The 24534-nt window shown below is 33.7% G+C and overlaps 1 protein-coding gene across 2 annotated transcripts in view; it reads right to left on the reverse strand.

Annotated features, from left to right (window-relative positions):
* Positions 1–24534, reverse strand: part of CSMD1 (CUB and Sushi multiple domains 1) — a 1116955-nt gene that overhangs the window by 11165 nt on the left and 1081256 nt on the right. Inside the window, exons 57-68 of one of the 2 annotated variants that reach the window (XM_048295967.1) lie at positions 22509–22691; positions 20109–20285; positions 18955–19134; positions 17455–17628; positions 16330–16503; positions 13824–13897; positions 10710–10821; positions 9433–9612; positions 7770–7814; positions 3407–3568; positions 2262–2374; positions 1428–1515 (exon numbers count right to left, since the gene is read on the reverse strand). In XM_048295967.1, coding sequence (XP_048151924.1) covers positions 1428–1515; positions 2262–2374; positions 3407–3568; positions 7770–7814; positions 9433–9612; positions 10710–10821; positions 13824–13897; positions 16330–16503; positions 17455–17628; positions 18955–19134; positions 20109–20285; positions 22509–22691 — 1662 coding nt within the window. The remainder of the gene's footprint in view (positions 1–1427; positions 1516–2261; positions 2375–3406; positions 3569–7769; positions 7815–9432; positions 9613–10709; positions 10822–13823; positions 13898–16329; positions 16504–17454; positions 17629–18954; positions 19135–20108; positions 20286–22508; positions 22692–24534) is intronic. The other variant, XM_048295968.1, reaches the window with a different exon arrangement.

Here is a 24534-nt window from a genome sequence, read left to right on the forward strand (position 1 = left end):
TTGGAAATATAGAAACTGAGCTCTTATATTACAGCTCTAAAGGGTGACATGGACAATGTTTTCCACTACTGTAGAATACATCCACTGGAAAACTCTGTTTAACTTTCTGCTTTTCATTTACCCCATGAGTTATCAATTTCACATAGAATCAAACTTTTATTTTAGGTAGCTGGCAAACCATGGATATATTTTTTGACCTTGCTTAAGAAAATAGGAAATGCAAATACACACAGACACCCCAAACAAAAACAACAAACCACATTCTTACTGTTTCAAGACACCAAAAGCTGCTTAACAGACAGATGTTTGAACAAATGTCGATGCTCTACTTTTACAGTGTGATAGCTAAAATCAGGAAGCAAAAGCAGCTTAGATATTACAGTAGTAAAGATTACATGAAAGTAGAGGCAGACAACCTGTCCCACACAAGAGTTTACTCCGAAGACTGAACTTGTATTCAGCTTCAATAATTGGCAGTTCTTAGGCTGGGGCTCTGAAGAGATGGGTTTCTGCCACTTGTCACTAAATATGCTTAGCAATTTGAGAGATGGCCAAGATGAGCAAATCCACAGCGTAACTGCTACTACAGTAGTTAATAGAGCAAAGATTTGACAGAACTCTAAAGAGCACTGGTTACAGCACCAGAGAAGCTAATGGAACCAAGGCAATTTATAAAATGTACATACAGTCTGCCATAGACATAATGGCTAGGCTGTCTCCTCTTCCTAGACCAGTACTTTTATGTATATATATACCATGCTTTGACCACTTTGCAGTAGTTTCAGGATCAGGAAATGCAGGTGCCTACACTTGGTATTGGCCAAAATATTTTATGAGTAAATGCTTTGTTAGTTTTTATGATAAAACTATTTTATGAGTAAAATAACTAGTTTTACACCACCTGCTAGAGCACTTGAGCCCATAGCTGTAATACATACCTCAGACACTCATTTCATATTTTTGACAGTGAAGTAAAATTCTGTCGAAATACACATATATTCTGAAAACATCCACCAGCAACAGGCATTCTCCAAATGACACTGTCAAAATTAGGGTTGATTCTGGCCTTTTAATGTCTTATATGACTCTGACCACAATTTATACATTTAAGCAGGAAATGTGTTTGCATTGCATGACATCCCTGGTACTTTCAAAATGAAAAGCAATTGCTTGGAAGGGCATTCTCTTTAAGAGCATCCTGTACTTATTAGGTCGCTATACTAGAAAACGTGATAGTAACACGTTAAGCAGAGTTAAATTAGGATTTGAGCTGTATATTTCAAATAAGCATATTTGGTTATGCTTTGTAATAGGTGTAGTGTGAAATAAACGTGCCTACTTCAGCTAGATAGCTGAGTAATTTGTTGAGTTCATCCTTGCAAGACCCCAAAAGATGATACATATTAAAGATCTATGAAAGCATGTACCTTGTCTTTGGAGCATAAATTTTCCAAAGTCTTTTCCATGTATATCTCCTTGATAGGTAAAAACTCCTCTTTCAAGCCCTGAGGATACCTAGAATATGTTGAAACAGAGAAAAAGATTTCTGAAATGAATAAATAACAGTGTTTAGCAATTTTTTTTTCTGACTTAGAATAGATAATATGGAGCCCAGATTTTCACTTTTAGCCTTTAAAATATTAGTGAATTTTCTATGCTTATCCAACATTTATTATTTTAAATAATTTATTTATTTGCAACAGTATTAAACTGAGTTTCAAAATAACACTCGGAATGATTTTAAAATACCTAATGTATATTGCTGGGTTTTGAAATTCTTGAAATGACGTACTCATAATTGAATGAGTATGCAGATATACAAGCCTGCTGAATTGTCAGATTTAAAATTATTTTCCACAGAAAGTATCATGAGGTAGAAAGAAGAAATCCAAAAAGTAAAACAACACTGTTTTATTTCAAGGTTAGGTGTACTTTTGTTACAGTAAACTGTTTACCAAACCAAAAAGGGACAATATTTCTAAAGGTAAAATTCTCACTCCCACCTAAGGAAGGAAGGCAAAAATATGCTGATTCATTCCCCCTTCTCTTTCATAAACTAAAAATTCTAATCAAAGTACAGCAGATAGAAGTTTGTATACATATTTTTGAAAGAAAAAGGTAATCCAATCTCTACGGTGACATTCAGAGTGCTGGATTACATATTTGTAATACAAAAACATGGACACAGTTACATAGATAATCACAAATTACTTCAGAACTTAATCTCAGCAATCTTTATCCATGGCAACCTGGGTACTTACATAACCATCTAGTGCCCAGTTGTCGTTTTCAAACTTGCTTACAAAAATGTCACTAGGTCCTTTAATTTGAAAAGCTTTCAAGAGCAAATGGGCTTCTTCCTTCTTGTAAACACCTATTAAAATAAAGGAGGCAAGATATGCCTTTTAAACAAATTTTCAACCAGTTTGTTCAAGTATCCCTTCAAATCTAAGTATATTGCTTTAGAACTAAAAGAGTTTGAAGAAAACGTTCTGTAATAACAGAATTTCATAACACGGAAAACCTCAAGATTTAAAGTACTGTAATGGATGTATCTTATTTAACTCATCCTTTGACTCATCCTATTTGATAAGAGCATGCAAAGATAGGTTTGTACTGTTCAATTTTATAAATAACAGGGCATGAGTAGTTGTCTCTTCATACAGTATTTCAGTAATTCTGAATACAGATAGAAGTCCTTACCTGGAATTTCCTTGACTTGGAAAAAAATGGATTTTACTGACATCACAACAGTATATTGCTACAGTAGATATCAGTAGTGCAGTGAAAGAAAATTCCTGTTTGGCAACCAACTACTGCAATTCTCTCTAAACTCTTGACCTTAAAAGATAGTGATAGCTGATAATGTTCTTTTCAATATAACTGTGATGAGAGGCTAAATCGGAACTTCACAGTTAGATTTGCAGAAAGGAATGCATGATGTTGCTTGTAAGGTATGCATAATTTACAAAGTTATTTAATTATCTGTGCCTATTTTATGCTATGCCATTATTAATACCACATTGTTTAAAGGTAGATATTAATCACTATTGATTAATTCAATGATACAATTCTTAATATGCCTATATAGACTTTGTCTGCTGCTTCAGTATTTCCTGTGAGTTCAAAACACCAATGCTATCCAACAGCCTGAGATGAATAAACCCTTCCTCAATATCTATTTGAAATATAATAGCTTAAATAGATGGGTGACTGCATATGAAGTGAGACAAGCCTGTGCAGACCATTATGTAAAAACTTTTCCTTTTGCAAAATAAAATTATTTTTAGTGAAAATATAAAGTTTTTGTTTCATTTTCCATTTGGATGAAAATGCATCAAAACTGAACAGATTAAAAAAAAAAAATTATAAGAACGCCTTCTTTAACACCAAATTCTGAACCTACCTGATAGTTTGAGTTGTATGTTGGATGTCTCGATGAATGTGGCATTCACTTTGCTGCTTGTAGTATTGAACCAATCAACAGTGAGAGTAGCAGGCTGTCTTTTTCCTAAATATTCATAAAACCCTTTCCACAGTGAATTTATAAAAAATACATCTGAAGGAACTAAATAAAGTGGGGGAAAGAAAGAAACAGAGGAAGAAGTAAACTACAATGAAGTAACAATCTTTCTAGCCATACTTATGGTCTTAATTTCTTTTTAGACAATCAATCCATGGTTCTAACGAGGTATTATAATAAAAATTTTAACAACAATAAAGACAACATATCTAATGGCCTTTCCACACAATTGCCTATAATATACTACACCTGTCCATCGCAGAATATGTTCTCAAATAACCTCATACTTTATAGCTTTTGTGATTCAGTGAATGTCCTCAAGACTATGAAAAATAATAGACTCTTCCCCTAAACCCTGTACCTTTAAGCTATGAGGAAAAGAAAGGACAATAATATTCTGAAACCAAAGATTAATGGAAGATAACACTGTCTTAGGCTATCCCTTTTTTTTTTTTTGTTTCATGAATTTCATGAAGCAGCACTGTGTGTGATTTTCAATTGAGTATCAACTGAATATTCAACTGAATTGATTGAATTTCTGGTACAGTAATATCAGTAATTTTTTAGACTTCAAAGCTGTTTTCCATACAATATTATTGCACTATGAACAGTGAAGTTGTCAAAGAATGAAGCTTTTTTAAAATTTAAAATAAAGGTCCATTTCTCAGTGACTGCAGTTTGAAGTATCTGAAGTATAAATCCTACAAAATGAAGCATGAATTATTGGAAGTACATGTATTTGGATTATTTATTTGATGTTATTGGTATCTTTCCTCTACACAGAAAAAATAAATTATGTAGCTGTTAAATGCTGTATTTTAAATTGTTTAACCAATCACTTCATGCCTTAACAAAATGAAAGGCCTAGCAAGTATTAAAATTCACCCTTACTATCCATGACCACTACAAATGATACTTTTTCAATAGCTAAAGATTGACATTAGAAGTTTCACATTCTTCTAATTAAGATCTTAAATTAAATAATTGGATTTTTTTGCATTTTGTCAAACTGAGCACATATAAAGGCAGCCATCTTTACTGAAGAAAACTTATCAGTGCAGGTATTCTCTGTATCCATTTTAAATAAATTCCATGGATACTTCCCCCTCTACCTAATCACTTATTGCAAAAATGAATCAAAAAGAAACACAGGGAAATAATACCTGACATGCAATACCTCTGAAAATCAGAGGGCTGATTAGCTGTTGACTAAAAGATAAATAGCTTCTTCCATGTCTTTTGCCTTCAAGTTGTGCAGAATTCACAAGCAAATGTTCAAGCTCAGTGTAGAATGATTTGAAAACATCATTAGTATGTTATTGGTTCTATCACTGGATTCCAAATGAGCAGAGACCTATTAAATGGCTTTGAGTGTAACACCTTTGAATAGCCTGAAGTGTTCCATTTCCAAAGTAAAAGTCAGTGGGGCTTTACACAAGGTTACCTCAACTTACTACCAAAAATCTGAAGCATTACATTTCAGTTGGTATGTCACAGTCCTTAGAATTTTTATAATTTATGCAAATGCATGGATTCTGCAAAGGGTCTTTCAGACTCTTTTTCCTATGCATTTCTCATTTTTTGCTACAATAGTGGCATAGCTAAATTTGAAACTTGGTATTTAGGAAAATAAATATTACAATTATTTTTATTTGTCTATGTTTTTAATCAAAATTGTGTGTCTGAAATGTTCTCATGAAGGTGAACATCTAGTATTAGTGGTATGAACCAGAGAGGTACTATGCAAGACTTTTATAAAGGACTCCACACTTTCACCACATTCAGCATCTTCAGTACTTAGTTTGTCTAACCACTCTATCAATAAGAGCTGTTAAGCTTTGCAAAATAGTACCACCGACTCAGTATTTACAGAATTTGCACTTGCTGCAGATGAACAGAATCAGTAGGGGAAAAAACTGTATTACTGCTTCCCCAGTCATGGGTTTTTTTAAATGTTAAAACACAAGTGCTGCAGTCCCCAGGGAGGCTGCTTTGGAGAGGTTCTGAGACAATTGTGCTGAACACTTACAAGGTCTCTGCCTTTTCCACCCACTGTGGGCAAAGGCAAAATGAGAAAAATGAACTGGCTATTAGTATTCCAATACTGCACTGATTGTTCTCAGAACATGAAAATTGGGAAAACACTAAAAAAAAAAAAAATTGCCCTAAGGTATATTACCGTGTCGTGCAGCTGTAGGGAGGAGGAGAGAAGATCCAGCAGGCAGGAATTGTGCAGCAAGATTGATTTATTTAATTGTTTTACAAACTCTTTTATAGACTTTTTTCTTCATAGTCTAATTGGACAAAGGATCAGCCACCCCTTGGGGTGATTGACTAAAATCCTAAAACATCCATTGTCAAAATATTTTTCTACTGTACTATAAACAAGACTTTTTAAGGCTGCAGGTATTTCATTGTTTACATAACTCCGCTACCTCTTCTGTGAGAGAGAAAAAGTCTCTCATGGACTTAGAAAATAGCAAGAAAATCCTTGCTAGCAGCATTTTTGTATCTACAGGAAAATCCATGGCTACTCATTAAAACAGCTTCCTAACTATTTTTGTGAAGACTATGCAAAGCAGTGAGAACCATGGAAACCAAATATAGTAATATAGTTCTTAATTCTCACATGGATATTTTAAGAAGGATTTAGTTGCAACTTATACTCAATCATGTAAAAATGTTTACTATTGCTTATGAAGACATTAACTCTGGCAAAAAAAAAAAAAACAATAAATATAACTTGCATTCAGCTGTCTAAAGGCGAAAAATCAGAACATTAATCTATTCTGTTACAGAAACTGTAGTTTATCAATATTAGCTTAATTAATAAAATACAGATAGCGGCATATCAAATTGTATCAAAATTCAAGTTAACAATGTAAAGAAAGTATTTCAAAAATATATAATCTTCTATACTGAAGAGAATTAACAATTTTAAAACACGTAATAATAGTGCAGAGTTGTTTTTTGAAAACCACTTAAAACTTTTTCTCCCTAATTACTGTCAGTTGTTACAGTTTCACTTTTCTGTTTACTATTATTGGCACTTTCAATCACAGCATTTAATATTTTTAAATAGCTTTTAGGTAGTATTTATCTAAACTAGTTATAAGGGACATGATATTGTGTGAATTGATACTGACACTGCATAGTGAATATATTTGGAGCCTAGATCTACAATATAATTTGGCATTGAAACTTCAAAACCTGTGTGGTAGCAGATTAATGCATACCTTAGGTATTTGGTGAGGTGAAGCCTCCAATAAATGAAGACTGTATATTCATTATAATGAATGAACACTATATCCTGCTTTATTGTGAGTCTGTTGAAGTAATGTACTTCAGAAGAACTCATTTATGGATTCACCTGACACTCTCAGTAATAAACTCTCCAGGAAGGTTAATTATTAGCAGAAATACCTTTTTATCCCATCTAATCTACAGAGTCCTTCTGTGAATTTCCATGAGTGTGAACCATTAATCTTATTTTCCCTGCAGCATTACTAAAAATCAAAATACAGAATTGCAAGCTCATTTATTTGGTGACAACTCTTCTCATTGTTAAATAAATCAATAAAAAAGAATTAGGACTTTCATTTTCTGAATAAGGATTTCTTAGATGCATTTTTCTATTTTGCCACTGGCAGGAGGAATAGGCTAACTGCATACATGTTCATCAGGTGGCATAGAAAAGTAGCAGTAATATTTGCCTGCCTTGCTACCTGCAGGCAGTCCACACTGTACTGGAAACCCTATCTTAGAGTACATGGAGAGTTTCTGTGAAATGATGGCCAAGAATATTTCCAAAACTGTTTTTGGGGTGGGTTTTTTATACTTCTTACAACATTTGCAATGCTAAGGGCAGAACTTTGACTGAACCTAATCCCGGCAATTATAGTATACACTCATTATAAGGCTCTCCATTATAGCAATCTCTCTGATATAAAACTACATCAAATCTGAGGCTTCTGTATGTACGCTTCTTTTGTTTGTTTGAGAAGGGATTTTGTGCAATTCAAAAAATTGGCACTACAGATTTTTTTTAAAAGTTGTTTGTGAAAGAAATGCATAGAATAGGATTCACACATCACTTGTTATTATGAAAGACCTCAACGTTTATATTCCTTGGAAATTAGTAACAAATACTTCACTAAGATATTGGAAATAGTTTTATTATCCATAACAACCTTGGGTGTAAATCAATTTAATTTATTTAGATCTAAAGCTCTTCTTGTATACAAACCTGGAGTTTTAGTTATTGTTTCATTAACTTCTCTCACTCCTTTACCTACAAGTAAAAAGACAAATTATCATTTTCATGAACATATTTGTGTAGTTTTTGTATTTTTTTTTTTTTAATAGAATGTTAAAACAATACCTGTTGGATGGAATAATCTCTTATCCAATAGAGCCATTTTTAAAACATAAATAACTTGTCTTGAGTACATGTTTAAACTTGCACAAAAATATCAGAAAATAATTTAGGTAAACAACATATTTACTGTGGAAAGTTGTCGGGCTAGCTAAGTATCTCATACATTTAGGGCTAAAATTTTTATATCAGTCCCAGTGCTATAAAAGAGAGCCTTATAGAGGGGACAAATATTATATCTAATTATGAATAATAGTATATTAAATATAGTAAAAATTGTGTTAAGAAAGACTGATGCATTTATGACACAAATCAGCAAGAGCCAGATAGCTTGATTCATATAACAGGATCAGATATCATGGGAAAAGATCACAATTTGTGAATTACAAGGGTGTAGTTTGCTATATTTCTGGTACATTCAGCAAAGCTATGTCCATTGATCCAGATCAAGTTCTGGACTCATAATTTGGCACTTTAGAAAGGATAGTGTCCCATTGGAAGATTTGGTCTTTAGGAGCAGAAATTCATAAATTAGACTGATCAAGAAAGTACAAAAAATGTAGGACACTCAATGAGAATTATATCTAAAGACTGTAATACAATTTCAAAAATTCTTTTCTTATAGAACTCTGTACTGTATTTTATCTTCAATAAATAAAACAAAAAACCCCCCCAAAAATAATTAATTATACAGTATCTATGAAAAATCATCCTTTAGGGACACAGAATAAAGATAAATTCTGATATGTAGCTCATATGACAGTGCTGAATCAAAGAAGTCTGCCCTTACATTAAAGAAAAATAAATATTTCTCAAACATCAAAACTATTCAGCATACTTTGAAATATTAGAATTAAAAATCATACTGCAAACAGCTTTCCCATGGCATCTGACTATTTTCCTTCTATTCATATTCTAAATATAATTTTATTTTTCTGAGTTGAGAACTAATAGCCTTGTTTACTCGCATGTGAAATGCAAATTCAGACCTCATATCTATATAATTAGATCTACCCTAGAAAATTATATGTAAGTTACATTGATATAAAGGTGGAATCTAGTGCAAAGATTTTTTTTCTTACTTTATTGTTCGTTTTTATTTTATAAGATTTCCTTAGACTAAAAGCATACCTGCATGAATCTAAAAGCTAAGATATTAAATAACTCTTTTTGTTCTTATAGAAAATCATACATTAAGCACTGAATGCATTGCAATACTATTTAAAACTGTGACATAAAGATAAATGTAGTACTTTATATTGTTTAGGCTTTTTTGGCTGTTGTTAGGAGTAAACATATGTATGTGTGCCTGTGCATTTACACACACTTAGCCCCTTGTCTTCCTCCATGATTTCTAGATGTTATGCTCACTTTGATTTCTTCACTGTTTCTTTCATAGAGTAAAAGCTGTTGTGTCATGGGTGTCATTAAATAGTAAGTGCAAAAAATTAATCCTATTAAAGAAAATAAAAATGTCCAAGAAAATTAATTCAAACCAAGTAGGATCCAACAAATCACTTGAATAATGACTTACTTTTACAAATAGGTGATTTTCCTGTCCATTTCATATCTGGTTTACATGTCCGATGCTCTGATCCACCAGCAAGAAAAAATCCTGGCTGACAGGTATACACCAAAGTATACCCTAAAGTAGGAAGATCTATTGCTTTCACATCTACGTGTGCTGGTGTCTCTGGCTGCCGGCAAGCATGAGCTGCAAAGGGGTTTTTACAGTTAGAAGTCATGGTGGTAAGCAGTTCCCATAGGATTAGAGTAGGCAATTTGAAATAAATGCATGACAACTCTGGATAGCTTTTAGCAAAAATAAATGCATGACAACTCTGGATAGCTTTTAGCAATGTCAAGTAGCTATTACTTGTAAGAGTAACACTCAGAGTGTACAGTTATGTTACTGTGGGATGGAAATATTTTTCAAGAATACACCATAATGGAATCATGATAGCAATCAGAAAACAGCTAAAATGAGGGGAAGCACATGCCATTGTACACGGTGCAATGATTGGTCCTGTGACTTATTTTACTGTCACAGCTTCAAGCATCACTTCCACTCTGTGTTCTGAAAATTAGAGTGGTTACTGTGATAAATAAATGCATTTCAATTGAAATAAAGGTTCCACATGAATGTTTTGTCATAGAACATTGACTATAACATATGTGGTTACTCAGTATGCTTCTTCCTCTGTGCCACATGGTGTTCATTTATAACGACCCAAAGATAATTTAGAACAGGATAAGAATCTAAGGTCATTGTAATGAATTACTTCTAGTTTAGGTCAGTATATTATAACACGATAGTTATTTGATGTCCTTCAACTCACACAGAGCTATAAGTATACTAATAATTTGCATAACCATGCATAGCCTAGAAAAGATGGATTTTGTTGAGTTCTAGTTTATGATTCACAAAATACTAGGCAACTAAATAGTCCCATGCATATTTCAGGTCACTTTCCATTCTTTATTAATCCAATACACACACACAAAAAAATCCTAGCTTAATTAAAGTAGCTACTGCAGTAGGTTAACAAGGACAGATTTTTTTGAGTAAAACTAATAGAATTATTGTGAACTTCATTAAAAAAATCTGAAAAATCTTCCTTCAAATTAATATCCCAAATACACCTTTAGTCTTCAAATAGGAAACAACAAAAAGCCCCATTTAAAAATATGTTTTAAATAAAGCTTCCCATCTTTGTAGCAAAGAATTTATTATGAATTCCCACATGTATCAGTTTGTAACTCTTAAATTTGTCCAGTGCTCTAAGTCGTTAGAATAGAAACCAGACTTACGAATGCATTCAGATTGTATGCCACTCCAAGTTAAGTTAGCAAGACAAGAACGGGTGGTAGATCCCTGAATATGGTAGCCTTTTCTGCATCTGAAATAGACTGTGCTTCCAACCTAAGGATCAAACCAGAATGTTAGACAGAAGTATCCGTCACGTGTAGTCAGATATCGAGACAGTGATAAGTTAATATGGATTTTTTCAAAAATAAAAATATCTGCTTTTTACAGTTTCTAGAGTTAAACTATTTTTTTTAATGTGATGAAATGGTTAAGTAATTGATTCTTTCATAACCTTATTTAAGAGCAATATGTCGAAAAATATTGACAAGGCTGTTCACATGAAAAAGAATGTTATTCGTACATTTCAGCTGATTAGTTTGTCAGCGTGAGAGAAGCAAACTAAATGCCTGAGATGCCTCTTTTTCCTGTACATCCCTGCATATATTTTGATAGAACTTGACCATAAAGCTTTTCAAAGGTTTTTCACTGTGATTTGACTAAAAATGGGGTTTTTTTAGAGGGAAAAGAAAAAATTATGAAGAGCTGTTTCATCTACAAATAAATTCACTAGAGAAAACTCCAGGTGACAACTTCTTACACTGCATTTGTTTGAATTTTAATTTGAGATGTTCACCTAGCAGTGTGAAGTCATGGAAAGCCTTCCTATGGTCAGCTATGATATGGTCTTCCGCAGAAGAAAAGCTGAAATAACTGAAATGCTCTTTAGATTTCCAGTGGGAATAGATAAGCATGAAAACTACATACAAAATTGCAGGTGAAAAAGAATTTTCTTAAGAGATGAGAAAGAGATTGTGTAGAGAGTTCTAGTAAAATGAACTTATTGATGGTATTGACAAAAGTAACCAGAATGTAACTCCAGGCCAAGATGTTTAATGATACGGGGCTGATCAGATAATTGCTTTTGTTTTGGATAAAAAATCTTGGCAATAAAAAATAAATAAATAAATAAATAAGACAAAATTGACATTATTGGAAATTATATTAATTGAATAAAGCAACATATCACACAGACAAATTGTGTAAGTTGCGAATGAGTAGTGATCAATGTGTATTAGTAAGAGCTTGCAGTTATAGAAAGGCAGATAGTTCTGCACTGCAAATGTCACATAAGGACTTCAATGGAAATTACAAATTAGTATATTCAAAAGTCGCTACCTGTTATCTATACACTCAATTATATAAAACTTGCTTATCATGACAGATGTTTAGCAAATGCTAAACCATTTCTCTTGGAAGTAGCTTGGGAAAATCACTGGTGTTTTTTAAAGGTCCTATTTTATGGCTTTGTAGACTCACATCTTTCTAACTATTTTTTAAACATATTGTTCTCTCTGTCCTGCCAAGGACACACAGCATGTCTTTAGTAGGGAGTGTGGCTAGTCTTGAGTCCAAGTCATTTTACTTGTGCCAATTCTTATATCTGTCAGTAATAACGAGATACAAATCTTTTCTCAGTGCTTCAAAAGACCAAGCAAAAAGTAACATAGGTTCAAGGTAGTTAAAGAGTTGTACTGGTGAAAGTTAAAACAAAAGTAGCACATTCTTTGTATAATACTTGGATGAAAAACATTGCGGGCATTCATAAGTCACTGCGTAGTGAAGCACAAAAGGCACAGAATGAATGGGGCAAGACAGGATGCTGGTAGACAGGGGGAAACCCTTCAAAGATCTGCTGCCTGTCATCACACTTCTATAATGAGGAAAGACTCCTAAAAAGTGTTTTATAGAAGCTTGGCTATGTCATAAAAACAGGAAGCCCAGTTATAAGATATGAAAAAAACCCAAAACAATATAGTTCCGTCGCCATTAGAGAGAAGTCTCCGTGTTGTGGTACCAGATAGCGTTCTGAGAGTGAAAGCACATACTGGAGAAAGCAGTATGCAGAACAGATGAAGACTTACTATGGCCTCTAGGGGTGAATAGGAAGAGAAGATCAGTCTGCATAAACATGAACGACAGTAGAACACTTAACTGGCCAGTACAATTCTGTTCTTAAAGACAATTTGTGAGGCAGATAAAATGGGGAGAAAAGAGAAAAGAAACCCCCAACAAAATTAGGTGCAAAGATTAGAGTTGCCTTTGAAGAGAAAAGGGTGACAGGTACAGGATCAAGATGAGATATCAGAAAGGCAGCTACAGCTATTACTAGAAGCAGAACCACCTTGGGTAAGGCCACAAGATATGGCTCAAGGAGAAGTGCCTTGGTATCTGTGAGCCAGGCAGGAGCATAAAGTGAAGAAAAGAGCTGACAGACACAGCAACAAAATACAGAAAAATTGCAGGAGAGGGAGGGTACCAATAACCAGAGGAACTTAAAGAAAGGACTTTTTTGAAAACAGTTCTTCTAACTTGGTCGCAATGGGCACACTGCCCTAGGTTCAGAAATAGGCAGCAAACACAAACAGAACTTATTTTAAATTCCAGTCACATGTATTTATACCTGAAAAATCTATCCACACGAAGTTTATCAATCTATATAATGACTGTGGATTGGTCATTGTTGCATCTACATTTATTTCCTCAGTCACTTTTCTGCCTGTCACTCATTAAACTAACAACCTGTGAGGAATTTGGAAATTATAGAAAGGACATTCATCACAGAGCACCTGGACACAACACAGAATAATTTTATCTTCTCTGACTGAATAAAATATAACATGAATTTCTAATTCATTTAAGCCACTTGCTGGCTTTTTTGCCAAGGACTACATGGCCTTTGGATCACACAGGTCTTCGGTAGTTAGGTATTTTCTGACTATTCATCAATGTATGAAAGAATTATGATCATGAAGCAAGGTAATTATATCATGTCATATCATATTAAGTAATCAATTTATAAACAGCCCTCCCTACTGATGTCTCCTAAAGGATTGAACACATGATATATTGCAGGGTTAGAAGTTCTTTCTTTAAGCTGAATGTTTTTAAAAAAGCTTGGAATGAAGAATGAGTTTTTATTAAAAGCAGGGTGGAAATTTCTAAAGGTTTGTATCAGATGTTTAAAACTACAGATAACATTTCTCATTAAATTTCTTATGTAATTATTAAATGAATTTTCATTTTAGAAAGATAATAAATAATAATTAAAAAATTACCTCATAACCTCTGGAACTATTTTGTATTCCAAAATGGGGAGTACCTGGGTCTGTACATGTATTGTGAGCTGGATCTAATGCAAAATGTGAAACACAACACATATTATTATGGTATGGAAAGAATACTCTAAAACTGTTTGCAAAGATTAAATAATTTCATCAATATCTAGTGATGGCAACAATTCAATTTTTAATGGAATGTGTGTTTTTCTATATATTGCACTTGTATTTCCAACTGAATTACCAAGTATATAATAGTAATTTGTTTCAGTGCATTGTCATTATTTTAAAATATTTTTGCAGGTATTTCTGGTAGTGCAGACTTTACAGTTAGAATTGCATTAATTTTTAGCAATCTTATCCTTTTAAATCTCTTTGAATCCATAGTATAATTCACTATTCTCGATGCAGTTCGAATATATAGAGAAATCTTTAGAAATCTTTATTTTTTCTTAATTTCAAATGCACAGCTTAATGATTAAGTATTTCTAAAAAAAACCACCAGAAATAAAAAAAAAAACAAACCCAACCCAAAACCCTCAAATGAAAAAAATCCATCCACAAACCACAAAACCTAAACCCATAACCAGCCTGCTTTCTTATAGCAAATAATATACCTTTTATTTTTGTATAGGTTTTTTTCTATGCCACCAAGAAAACAAATTTCTAATGGGGTACTACCTCAGTTGTTGCTGGAGAATGAAATTCCCTCCATGAAAAAGCCCATACAAACAGAGTAAAACTAATTGATACTCAGTTTCATGAGAGTAATTCAAAGCAGCCTGAAACTATGTTTTCTCTCAGTAATGCCCATATTCTGGTGGTGGCTTTGGGGTTGCCCAGTCATATCCACCACTTAGACAGCACAGAACTTGATCCAGTGGATTTTTTTGTAGTATGTGAGTCCCTCTCGGCAACTGAGTCTGCTTTGTGCTGTCACTGAATTATGAAGAACACATCTTGCGACTATACTTCATCTGTAACAATTTTTAGTTTTCTGTAGAGCAAAAATTGAACTTATCATTTACAATAATGTGATATTTCATTTCATTCTTGGCCAACTCCCATTTTCAATATTGACCATCAGTAGAGCATAAAAATTCAACTGGACTGATATTTACCAAAGGCTTCATAAGTTAGGTGGATGTTGACCTAATGTGTAAGAACAAAAAGCAAACATGCTCCCAACATTGTGCTGCTTGAACGGCTCAAGAACTTTTTAAAAATTATCAACAACTGCAATGCTATTTCTAATAATAGACACATATAGCTGAATTGATTTTTTAAAATAGGTCTCATCTGAAGAACCCAAAGCAAGACTTCTCAAAGTATTCTAAGGAAATCATTGATATCCAGAAATAGAAAAGCTTGCACTATATGGTATTTTTAGGTGTAGTTCTAGGTATTGTTCACTGCTCTTAACTTTCAAATTGCTTAGAAATTATATCTGTAAATATGTTAGAAGATCTTATATTTTCCTTTAACAATAACATAAAAACTATGATGTAAAAGAAAAACTTCTATCTTTGATGCACTACTTTCCCTGTGCTTCTATATTATATTATATAAAATATAAACAGAAATGTCATTATTACATTTTCAAATTTGATTCTTTGCAGCAGACCTGAAATTTAGCTTTTTTAAGCCTTCTTGCCTCTGTAGACAAATATAGGTGTAAGACGGTTGTCCAGTTTGCAAAAACCACAGACAGAATTTTTAATTCATATAAAAGAATTCTGTTGACTGTTATGTCTTCATTTAAAAATAGAGACTGCTTTCAATAATCATGATTACAACCTTTTCCCAGAGTGCCTGCCTCTTTCACACAACCAGTATCTCAGCCACAACAAAATATATAAATGGCCTACAATCTACATCTGAATATTTTTGTTTACAAGTATCAGAGATTTTTTTTATTATAAAAATCAAATCATTTTCCCTAGCAAGTCGCACCAAGTGGAATTGAATTCTGATGTCAGTAGGAGTTAAAGGTGCCCAGCATTTCTCTCAAGCTGATTGATGTAACATGCTAAAAGCCTACCAGCTGCACAACAGTCAATGAGAAACTGAGAGTATTTGGGGGCTCATCAGAATTTCAAAAGACCAGAGATGTACAAACCATGTTCACAAAGTCCAAAACACTTTGATTTAGCATTGATTCTGAAAAATGCCTTTAACTCTCCAGTGACAAAATCTGGTCTTTAATCTGCCACAGTCTTCTGCCTATCCAAGAGATTCTAAAAATAGATTGAACAAATTTGTGCACTTGCACATATTGACATTCTGCATTTCTAGCAGACAAGCAATCATGTAAATTTACAAATTACTTCATATGTGATTGTGTTTATCCTAAAGTTTTTATATTCAACATACAACCTTATTTAACTCGTTCTCTTATATTACACAGACATTTTCTATATTTGGATAGCTAATTGCTAGATTTATGATAGTGTAATAGTTTATCAAGAATATTCTCAGTATAAAATGCATTAGTGGTAGTTATTACCAATGCATGTTGGCTGAATTCCACTCCAAGTACCATCTGCTTGACAGAATCTTCTTGAAGAGCCTATCAGAATAAAGGGAGGTCTGCACTGAAAGCTAACTTCAGATCTATAGGTGAAACTTTTTCCATTGAGGCGTCCTTCTGCTGGAGTACCAGGATCCCCACAAAACACAGCTGATACATAAAAATGAAAAGAAAAAAAAAAAGGTATTAAAAGCTGCACGTGCTTTAACCTGAGCTATTCTACATTGTTTTATGCACAAGGCAGGCATACTGAATATGAGTGTAAATGCTATGTTCATTTATCTGTGTAGGATTGTAGCTCTGCTCAATTCTTGACAGCAATTTAAAATTAATTTTAATTTGTCATTGTTATAGCTATTGTAAGCATAAAACTTAACCTGAAAAACAGACCTTTTAATTGAGACACTTAAATGTTGATTAGATTTGGATGACAAAATAATCCCGAAGTAGACAATGCTATATTGCAATGCTTAAAAATAAAACAATTTTTCACATCTGACACCCTCAGATGAGTAGGCTGGAATTTTTTTCCTTAATTAGATAAAAGCAAAAATGTTTACTAGGGTCCTGACAAGATTTCAAGCACTCAAACAGTTGAATTGACAGACTTAGAAAATGCTGAAAAACAAATACAAGCAAGATATGAGGGGATGTACTCGCCTTCAGAGAGAAAAAATTGCTTAGAAAGGCTATGAGCTATGAGCTTAAGGGTTAGCATCCTTGTTTTCACCTGTTAATGGAAATGGAAATAGGGAAGAAAAGAAAGGGAAAAGTGTAAGGGAAAATTTCAGTCATGCTCACCAAAGTCAAATTCAGAACATCCAAAGGATTACCAGTAAGGCAAATGCTGAGGGGTCCAATTAAATAACAAGAGATGGAGGTGACTTTTGGGGAAAGGAAGAAGACCGTGACCTTCAATAGGCACAGCCACTCAAATTTCATAAGGTAAGCTTTTTGGTACACGGAGGGAGAATCCTGCAGCAATTCGTATATTACCTGATGTAGCTGAGTCCTTTAAAAATTGTGATTCTGTGACTGTAGCCCAAGACAACTGATTGTAGCTTTGGTGAAGCCCAACACAACTGCACCCTGAAAACTTACGCAAACATTGTGGGATGTCTCCGCGCCAAACTCCTCGCCCTTCGCAGGAGAGAATAGCTGTGTTAGACAGCTGATAGCCTTCTGCACAGCTGTAACTCACACTAGCACCCCAGTGATAATCAGATCCTTCTACTTTCCCATACAGTACTGTTGGAGGCGGGCCACAGGTAATAGCTGTGTCAGAAAAGGAAAGTTAAAATTTCAAGAATTTATAGGGTTTAGGAATATGCAATATAATATACACTCATACATTTGAATCTAAAAAAAGTTATTTCAGGCTATTGTTCCAACAAAGCATACATGTTTTGACAAAGCAGCCTGTAACAGACAGAAAACTAATTTAAATACAAAAATAAAGACTTCGGGTTCAGGAAGTCCCAGAGTGCTAGGTTGCTAGAAGCCCAAAGAGTACCTAGCTTACCTAGTTTTGAATTTTTCCCTACATAGTCATTACTGATTATTTTTGGCAAGAGGTTACTGAGTTAGGTAAAGGTTTTCAGTGAACATTATCTCTTTCAATAAGTAAGTTTTTATCATTCTAAATTTCTAAATATTTGCATTTTCTTTTAAACTAATTTTGCAGCACTATTTAATATGACTTCACTCATTCACCTGCTCATTTTCTAAGGCTTTCCACACACAATAGTAATTTACTTTATTGGTAGTTAGGGGCTAAGAAATTATTCTGGTGTTTTCCACCAGAGTGCCCAAAATGATGAAATTTGGAATGTCCAAGTTTACATTTCCATATAATTTCTTTTAACAAAGAGCACAACCATAGAATCACTCAGCTAGTAATTTTCATGACAGAAATGCAGTCAGTTGAATACATATGCCAAAATTTAATTAGTAGACTAGACTTAGACATCACAGTGAAGTGGTGCTAGGTGAGTTGGCAGCCTAGGTTCTTTATAAGCACAAGATGCCCTAGGCTGTTAAATGTACTCCGTGGGCTGCTGAAGTAGTGTTAACACTTTTCACCAGGCTGCCTTATTTGTCTTTCAGCCTCATCTCCACTATGACCTTCCTGCTAGCACTTGTAATTAGCTATTTGTGAAGCATATTTTTGGCTGCTTATGATGGCTACACTACTGCAACAAGGGAATCTTTGACAGAAAGCTCGCTTTGCAGAATCCTGTTACAGAATTTTGTCCATCTAATGCAAGAGAAATGGGCCCAAAGAGGAATATGGGTACTTCATTCATAATTTTTTAAGCTGAGCACTCTGACAGTCTTCATTGCAGAGTGATTTTGTTCTACTTCAGTAAAAAATGTCAGTATTTTAACTGCTATTATGCAACAGCATTTGTGCAAAATAAATACAAATTCTACACAAATACTTACCTAAATATTTTAGTTGCATTTGGAACATTAATTGCTCCAGAGAACATTTTGAAAGTTTTTTTTATAAATAAAGACACTGGTTAGTGAATATCACATACATGTCAAAACCAGTACTTGTAAACCATTATTTGTTTATTTGTAAATTCAAAAGCTCACCTTTGCAAATGGGTTTACTCTGGTTCCAAGTGCTGTCTTTTACACAACGCATGGTAGATGAACTTGCAGGTTCCATCAGATATCCTGGATTGCACTGATAGCTGACTGTCTTATTAAATGTAAAATCATTTCCAAACTGAATGCCATTTGCTAATGCACCTGGATCTCCACAGTTAATCACTAGTGAGGAAAAGAAAAAAGGAATTTTTTAAAATAAAAACGTAACAAAACATAGAACTATGCATACCTAATGTCCTTTTTTCTAGTGTAAAATACAAGAAAAGGTGTGTTTCTATCAAGAAAAGTTATCTTTCTGAGGCATTTCAATAGCATGGACCAAATATTGTTTTCCTTTAACACAGTAGCCTCAGCTGTCATGCTCTACAGCTACTGCAGACTGTTAAGCTGGTGGTAGTTTTAACAGAACTTTTTCTTCCGTCATACTGAGATCTTTGTCACATTAAGCCTAAAGTTGATGGTGCAATGCAATTCAAGCAGAGTTATAAAATGCCGCCTTTTTTCCCCTTTTTTATATTTATTTCCCTTTTTTTTGTGTGTGTGTGACTGTACTGATGTACTGTGAGTCTGGCCTTGTCAGTGAGGCCAATGCTTGCCTTGTAGCACTCCTCTGGTCCCTGCCTACCTTCCCTGTTGGAATAGCCCAGTCTTGCTGCTCTTTGATTCTTGGTCCTTAGCAGAGTGGTGATTGATCAGTTCTGACTCATTTGGCTTACAATAAAAACTGGCACAGTAATGTATACAATTATACAAAATTTGATTTTGAACTACCAGAACTTCCTCCTCTGAGCATAAGCCACAAGGAAAAAAAAGGAAAAAAAGTGCTAAAGGAAACTCCAAAGGAACACCTAAATATAACATTATGCTAAAAAATAGCTATATCACCAAGTTGACATTTCTGAAGTAGACAAATACAATAAAGTTACCTATGTAGCCATCTTAAGAAGACAGTTCTGGAAGCATCTAGCATGTATTATAAGGGCATGTACCTTTAGATATATAAAAATATTCATGTATTACAAGCGAGGTGAATGTGGAAAAATGTGTTATTTGATCTATCAAAACAATCATTGTCAGTAGGAAGGCTGGATAACTTACTATGTTAAAACTTTAGGGGAAGAAAATTTCTTTCTGACCTGTGCAGTCTGGAGCAGTGCCAGTCCATGTCCCATTAGCAGTACAATGTCTAGTAGTTAGCCCTGAAGTTTTGTAACCTTCCCAGCAGGCATAAATGACTGAGCTGGAGAATAATATTCCATCAGTGTATATTATCATACCATTGGCTGGCGTGCCAGGGTTCCCACAAGATACAGCTGAAAAGAAGAGATTAAAAAAAAAAACCAATCAGTATTTCAATGATAGGTGACAAACTGGGATGAAAAAAAAGGAAAAGAACAACTAGGTTAATAGCTCATCTTTTAAAACACTTATAGCAAGTTTTACTAAGAAAATATTTAATAGGTGTATTCTTGAATTAACATTTTATTTCTCTTTGTAATATTATTACTTGCATTTGTTTTATTTCCTTTTTTTCTCAATTGCTGATTCAGATAGTTTGTCCTTTTTGTTCTACTCCACCCAATATAGTCACTGGAGCAAATAAAGCTCATTCAGGACTTTCTGACTGATATGTACCTCTGTTTTGCCTTTTGGCACATTTTTCTATTCTCTTCCTGTCTTCTGGTATCTCCTTTTTCAATTGTAAAAATGTATAAATAGTAAATTATGATCTTCTTGTTCATTTATTTTTTGAATCAAGAAAAGAACAGACATTCTGTATTGGCCTCCATATTTTTTGGGCATCTATACCAATCCTTTAAGGCAATAATTATGTTTCAGCTTCGTATGTCTGAGATTTGACAGTGGCTTACTTTGATTGCTTTGATTACATGTTGGGGTTTTTTGGAAGGTTTAGCAGTGAGGGTTTTTTTTTTTTTCCCCAGTGGAACAACTGATCATCAAAAGAATTTGGGGTTTTGTTTTGAATTTTCCTAAAAACTTTTCTAACAACGTTGCTCTTTTGAGACCCCCACCTAGAGTATTGCATCCAGCTCTGAGCCCCCCAGCAGAAGAAAGATTTGGACCTACTGCATGTGCACCTGCTGGATGTCCCCCAGCATAACAGTTATAATCTTGTAATTAAAATATAACAGTTTTAAATTTTATGATTAAAACAAACACAATTTGCCAATTAAAAATTAGTCTACCATTTATATTTGGAATAATACCTTAATTACTTTCTAAAATCAGTTTTTGATCACTTTCTATGCATAAAATTTTCAAATGGTGAAGAGAAGAATTCAACAGGTTGGAACTTAAACTTGCAGGAACGAAAAGGTATTCTCCTCCTAATCTCATCCTTACTTAGATTAAATAGGAAACAATTGAAGGATTATAGAAAAATGGAAAGAAAGAGGCTTTTTTCTTGTTTTTATTTATTTTTTTTTTTCTGAAAAGAGAAGGTCAAAACAAACACTATAAAGAAAGGGGGGAAAAGGCAGCATTTCAAACACTGATAATTGCCACTGACTTCTGCTGTCCTACTGTACTTAATGTCTTCATGTAAGGGAAGTAGAACAGATATTGCAAAACTTCAATTTTCTGCTGAAAATACTGATTCAAATACTGGTCCTGTGCCCACTACCATTTTTATACAGTTATGATGATATCTGCACTAACAGAAGATTAATCTGTGTTGAATAATACTACAAAAGAACAATTTTTCTCGGGATAAAATGTGTAGGTAAAAAAATAAAAATATTTTCAAAAATATTTTGTTCTAGCTTCCATTTTATCATTTAGTTTAGGAGACAACAGATACTACAGAATCCATCAACTCTGATGAATTAGATGAAGTAACTTTTCAAATGTTCTTGGAAAATGAGAATTCATTATAAAACTCAAACTCTTCTATTACTGCTTTCCAATTTTAGCTGCACAAAAATGCAGAAATATTTTATTATGTTTAACTTATTTTAAAATGTGATTTTCAGAAATATTCTCCATTGCATTTCTTCTGAAAGAGGCAGCATAAAAATATCTCATTAGCAATTAGTCTAACTTCTGTGGAGAAATATGTATTAATTTATACTTAATTTATATATTAATTTATGCAAATTTATTTTATAATTTATTCAGTCTTCGATGCATAGATATTATATATAAAGAGAAGATGAAAGTATTTTATTGTTACAAAACAGATGACAGATTTATTTATCACTCAATTTTCATACCTTCAACAAAAGCATTTGTTTAGTCTTACATTTAACTCAGGTATCTATTATTTATTCTCAGCCTAAATATTTTTTAACTAAACTTTTTTTCTCACAAACTTCTTACAAATATATATTTCAAAACTTTAGCAGTTTGGATTTAAGTATTCAAGCAAAACATGAACTTCTTCCAAATTTTTTCTATCACCTTTCTGCAGAATGTTATGAAAGCGTATTTCTGCCTAACAACATTTTTCAATCAAAGAATAAAAAGTCATTAGTAAGTGTGTCAAATGTCAAAATGCCAACAGTATCAATACTTACCTTCACACACAGGCTGTATACCTGACCAGGAACCATTGAGCAGGCATGTTCGCTCTGCAGACCCTCGCAGCTGATAACCCATTTCACATGAGAAACGTAGCAGACTTTTTGTTTTGAACTCATCCCCCAGTCTAGACCCATGAGCTGGTACTCCTGGATCATCACAATAACCAGGATTATTTCCTGTAAAACACAACAGAGCAGAGTAATTGGCAGGGACATTATGTGCAAATACTCTCTTGCAAATAGTGCCACTGCATTGTTTCTGTTAAAATCAATTCCTTTCATTCAGTATTAAGGTGTGAAACTAAAGTCAAAGATGAAAATACATATCTTTTTACCCTACTTCTTATTTCAGGCCAATACAGGCCTAAACACAGAATGTGATATAAATAAAAGCTAAAAGACAATTGAGAACACAGTAAGCACCCCTGTCACTTTTTGTCAGTTCAACAAATCTGTTGCTTTCTGACATAAATTATATTTTCTACACATTGTATTTTATTGTTTAACTTGTAGTGATAACTTCTTATAACAAGAATTAAGTAACAGCAAGAGTGAGGAGAACCATATTCAAACTTTTAGGAAATGCATTTGAAATATATATATCCACAGAAAATACTCCTGTCCCTCTGTGTCTGTCAAGAATGAAAATCTTATCCTCTAAATTTCTATGCAAATACTGGTTACAAATTTAGAAGAGAAAGGACGAGTTGCAAGACAGAGCTCTCAAAGATGTCCCCATAAGTCTGATGAATCAGTCAACTGCCTTGTCAAATAAAGTGGCTGTCACAGGAGATACTATACAAGATGGTTAAGGAAGCATGATCTCATTATCAACAATTTATTATAAATTTTGGTATAAAATGGTTTATCTGCTAAATACTTATGTGTCTACATTGCAGTTCACAGCAATATTACCCTTTGTTCTCCACTTTTGAATTATATGTCTAGACTCAAATTCTGTTGAAACTATGGGTTTTGATTTTGGGCCTTGATTTTATTTTTGTTTTTTTTCTATTTTGGGTGTTTTTTTCTATTTTGGGGTTTTTTTTCAAAATATGTATAAATGCTTTAATAGTTTGAAGTCTGTATATTCTTACATGGGTTTTTCTTCATAGGCACCCTTCTCAAATAAAGGACAACGTCTTAAAGAAAAAACAATACAATATTTTTGAGAAAGCTCAAATACTTCATTTAGAAATTAAAATTTTCTTATGTCAGAAAGCATAATTACACGTGTGTCATAAGGTTTTAATTATAGCAAGTGTGAGTGGATGCAATCATGATTTCACATAAAAGGAGGTCAAGAGAGTTCCTGAATTCAAGGCTAACTTGCAGGCTTTGATTGTGTTCATTTAGTACTAGGTTCTTCTAGAATAGATTGTTCTTGTCAGCCTGCCCTACAGCATTTGGCCCTAGATTTCCTGGTGTAAATACATGCTTGTAAACAATGTGAGTGTCTTAAGTCAGCTGGTATACTCTGTCTACCTGTGTATAGTAAAACTCACTCTCCAAAACATGGTGGCTGCCTCCAAATTGACTGTTGAGAATGATCTCCAGCACACACACATTTGTAAAGTATTTGTGCATTGTTTGATGGACTGCCAGGTGTGATGGGTAAAAATTATTCTGGGGAGAATTCTAAGCGTATAATGGTCTCAGGGATCAAGCAGTGTCATCCATGACCTATGCCCTGGCACTGCTAAAACCAAAGTCCAGATGTGGCCTCTGGATGCTATCTGCTTCCACTTATTCTGAGACATTACTATTTCACAGACATTTCTGTCTGCTTAAAATGTGTGAAATAAAATGAGGACTGTGTTTCAGGCTCCCACTGTGGCATGTTTACAGCATGAAACAGATATATCACATGTACTTTGGCTTGTGAATGCAAAGGAATTTTTCAGGGCAGAATGATCTAGGATTCAGAAAATTTGATGATGTCTCAGTTGCTTTGGGGCTTTGCTGAGGGAATTATTCCAGATGAATGACTGGATTTTTTTTTTCTTGGACATACCTAGTT

This window comes from Corvus hawaiiensis, chromosome 3 (assembly GCF_020740725.1).
Source record: "Corvus hawaiiensis isolate bCorHaw1 chromosome 3, bCorHaw1.pri.cur, whole genome shotgun sequence".
In the NCBI taxonomy this organism is placed as follows: Eukaryota; Metazoa; Chordata; class Aves; order Passeriformes; family Corvidae; genus Corvus; species Corvus hawaiiensis.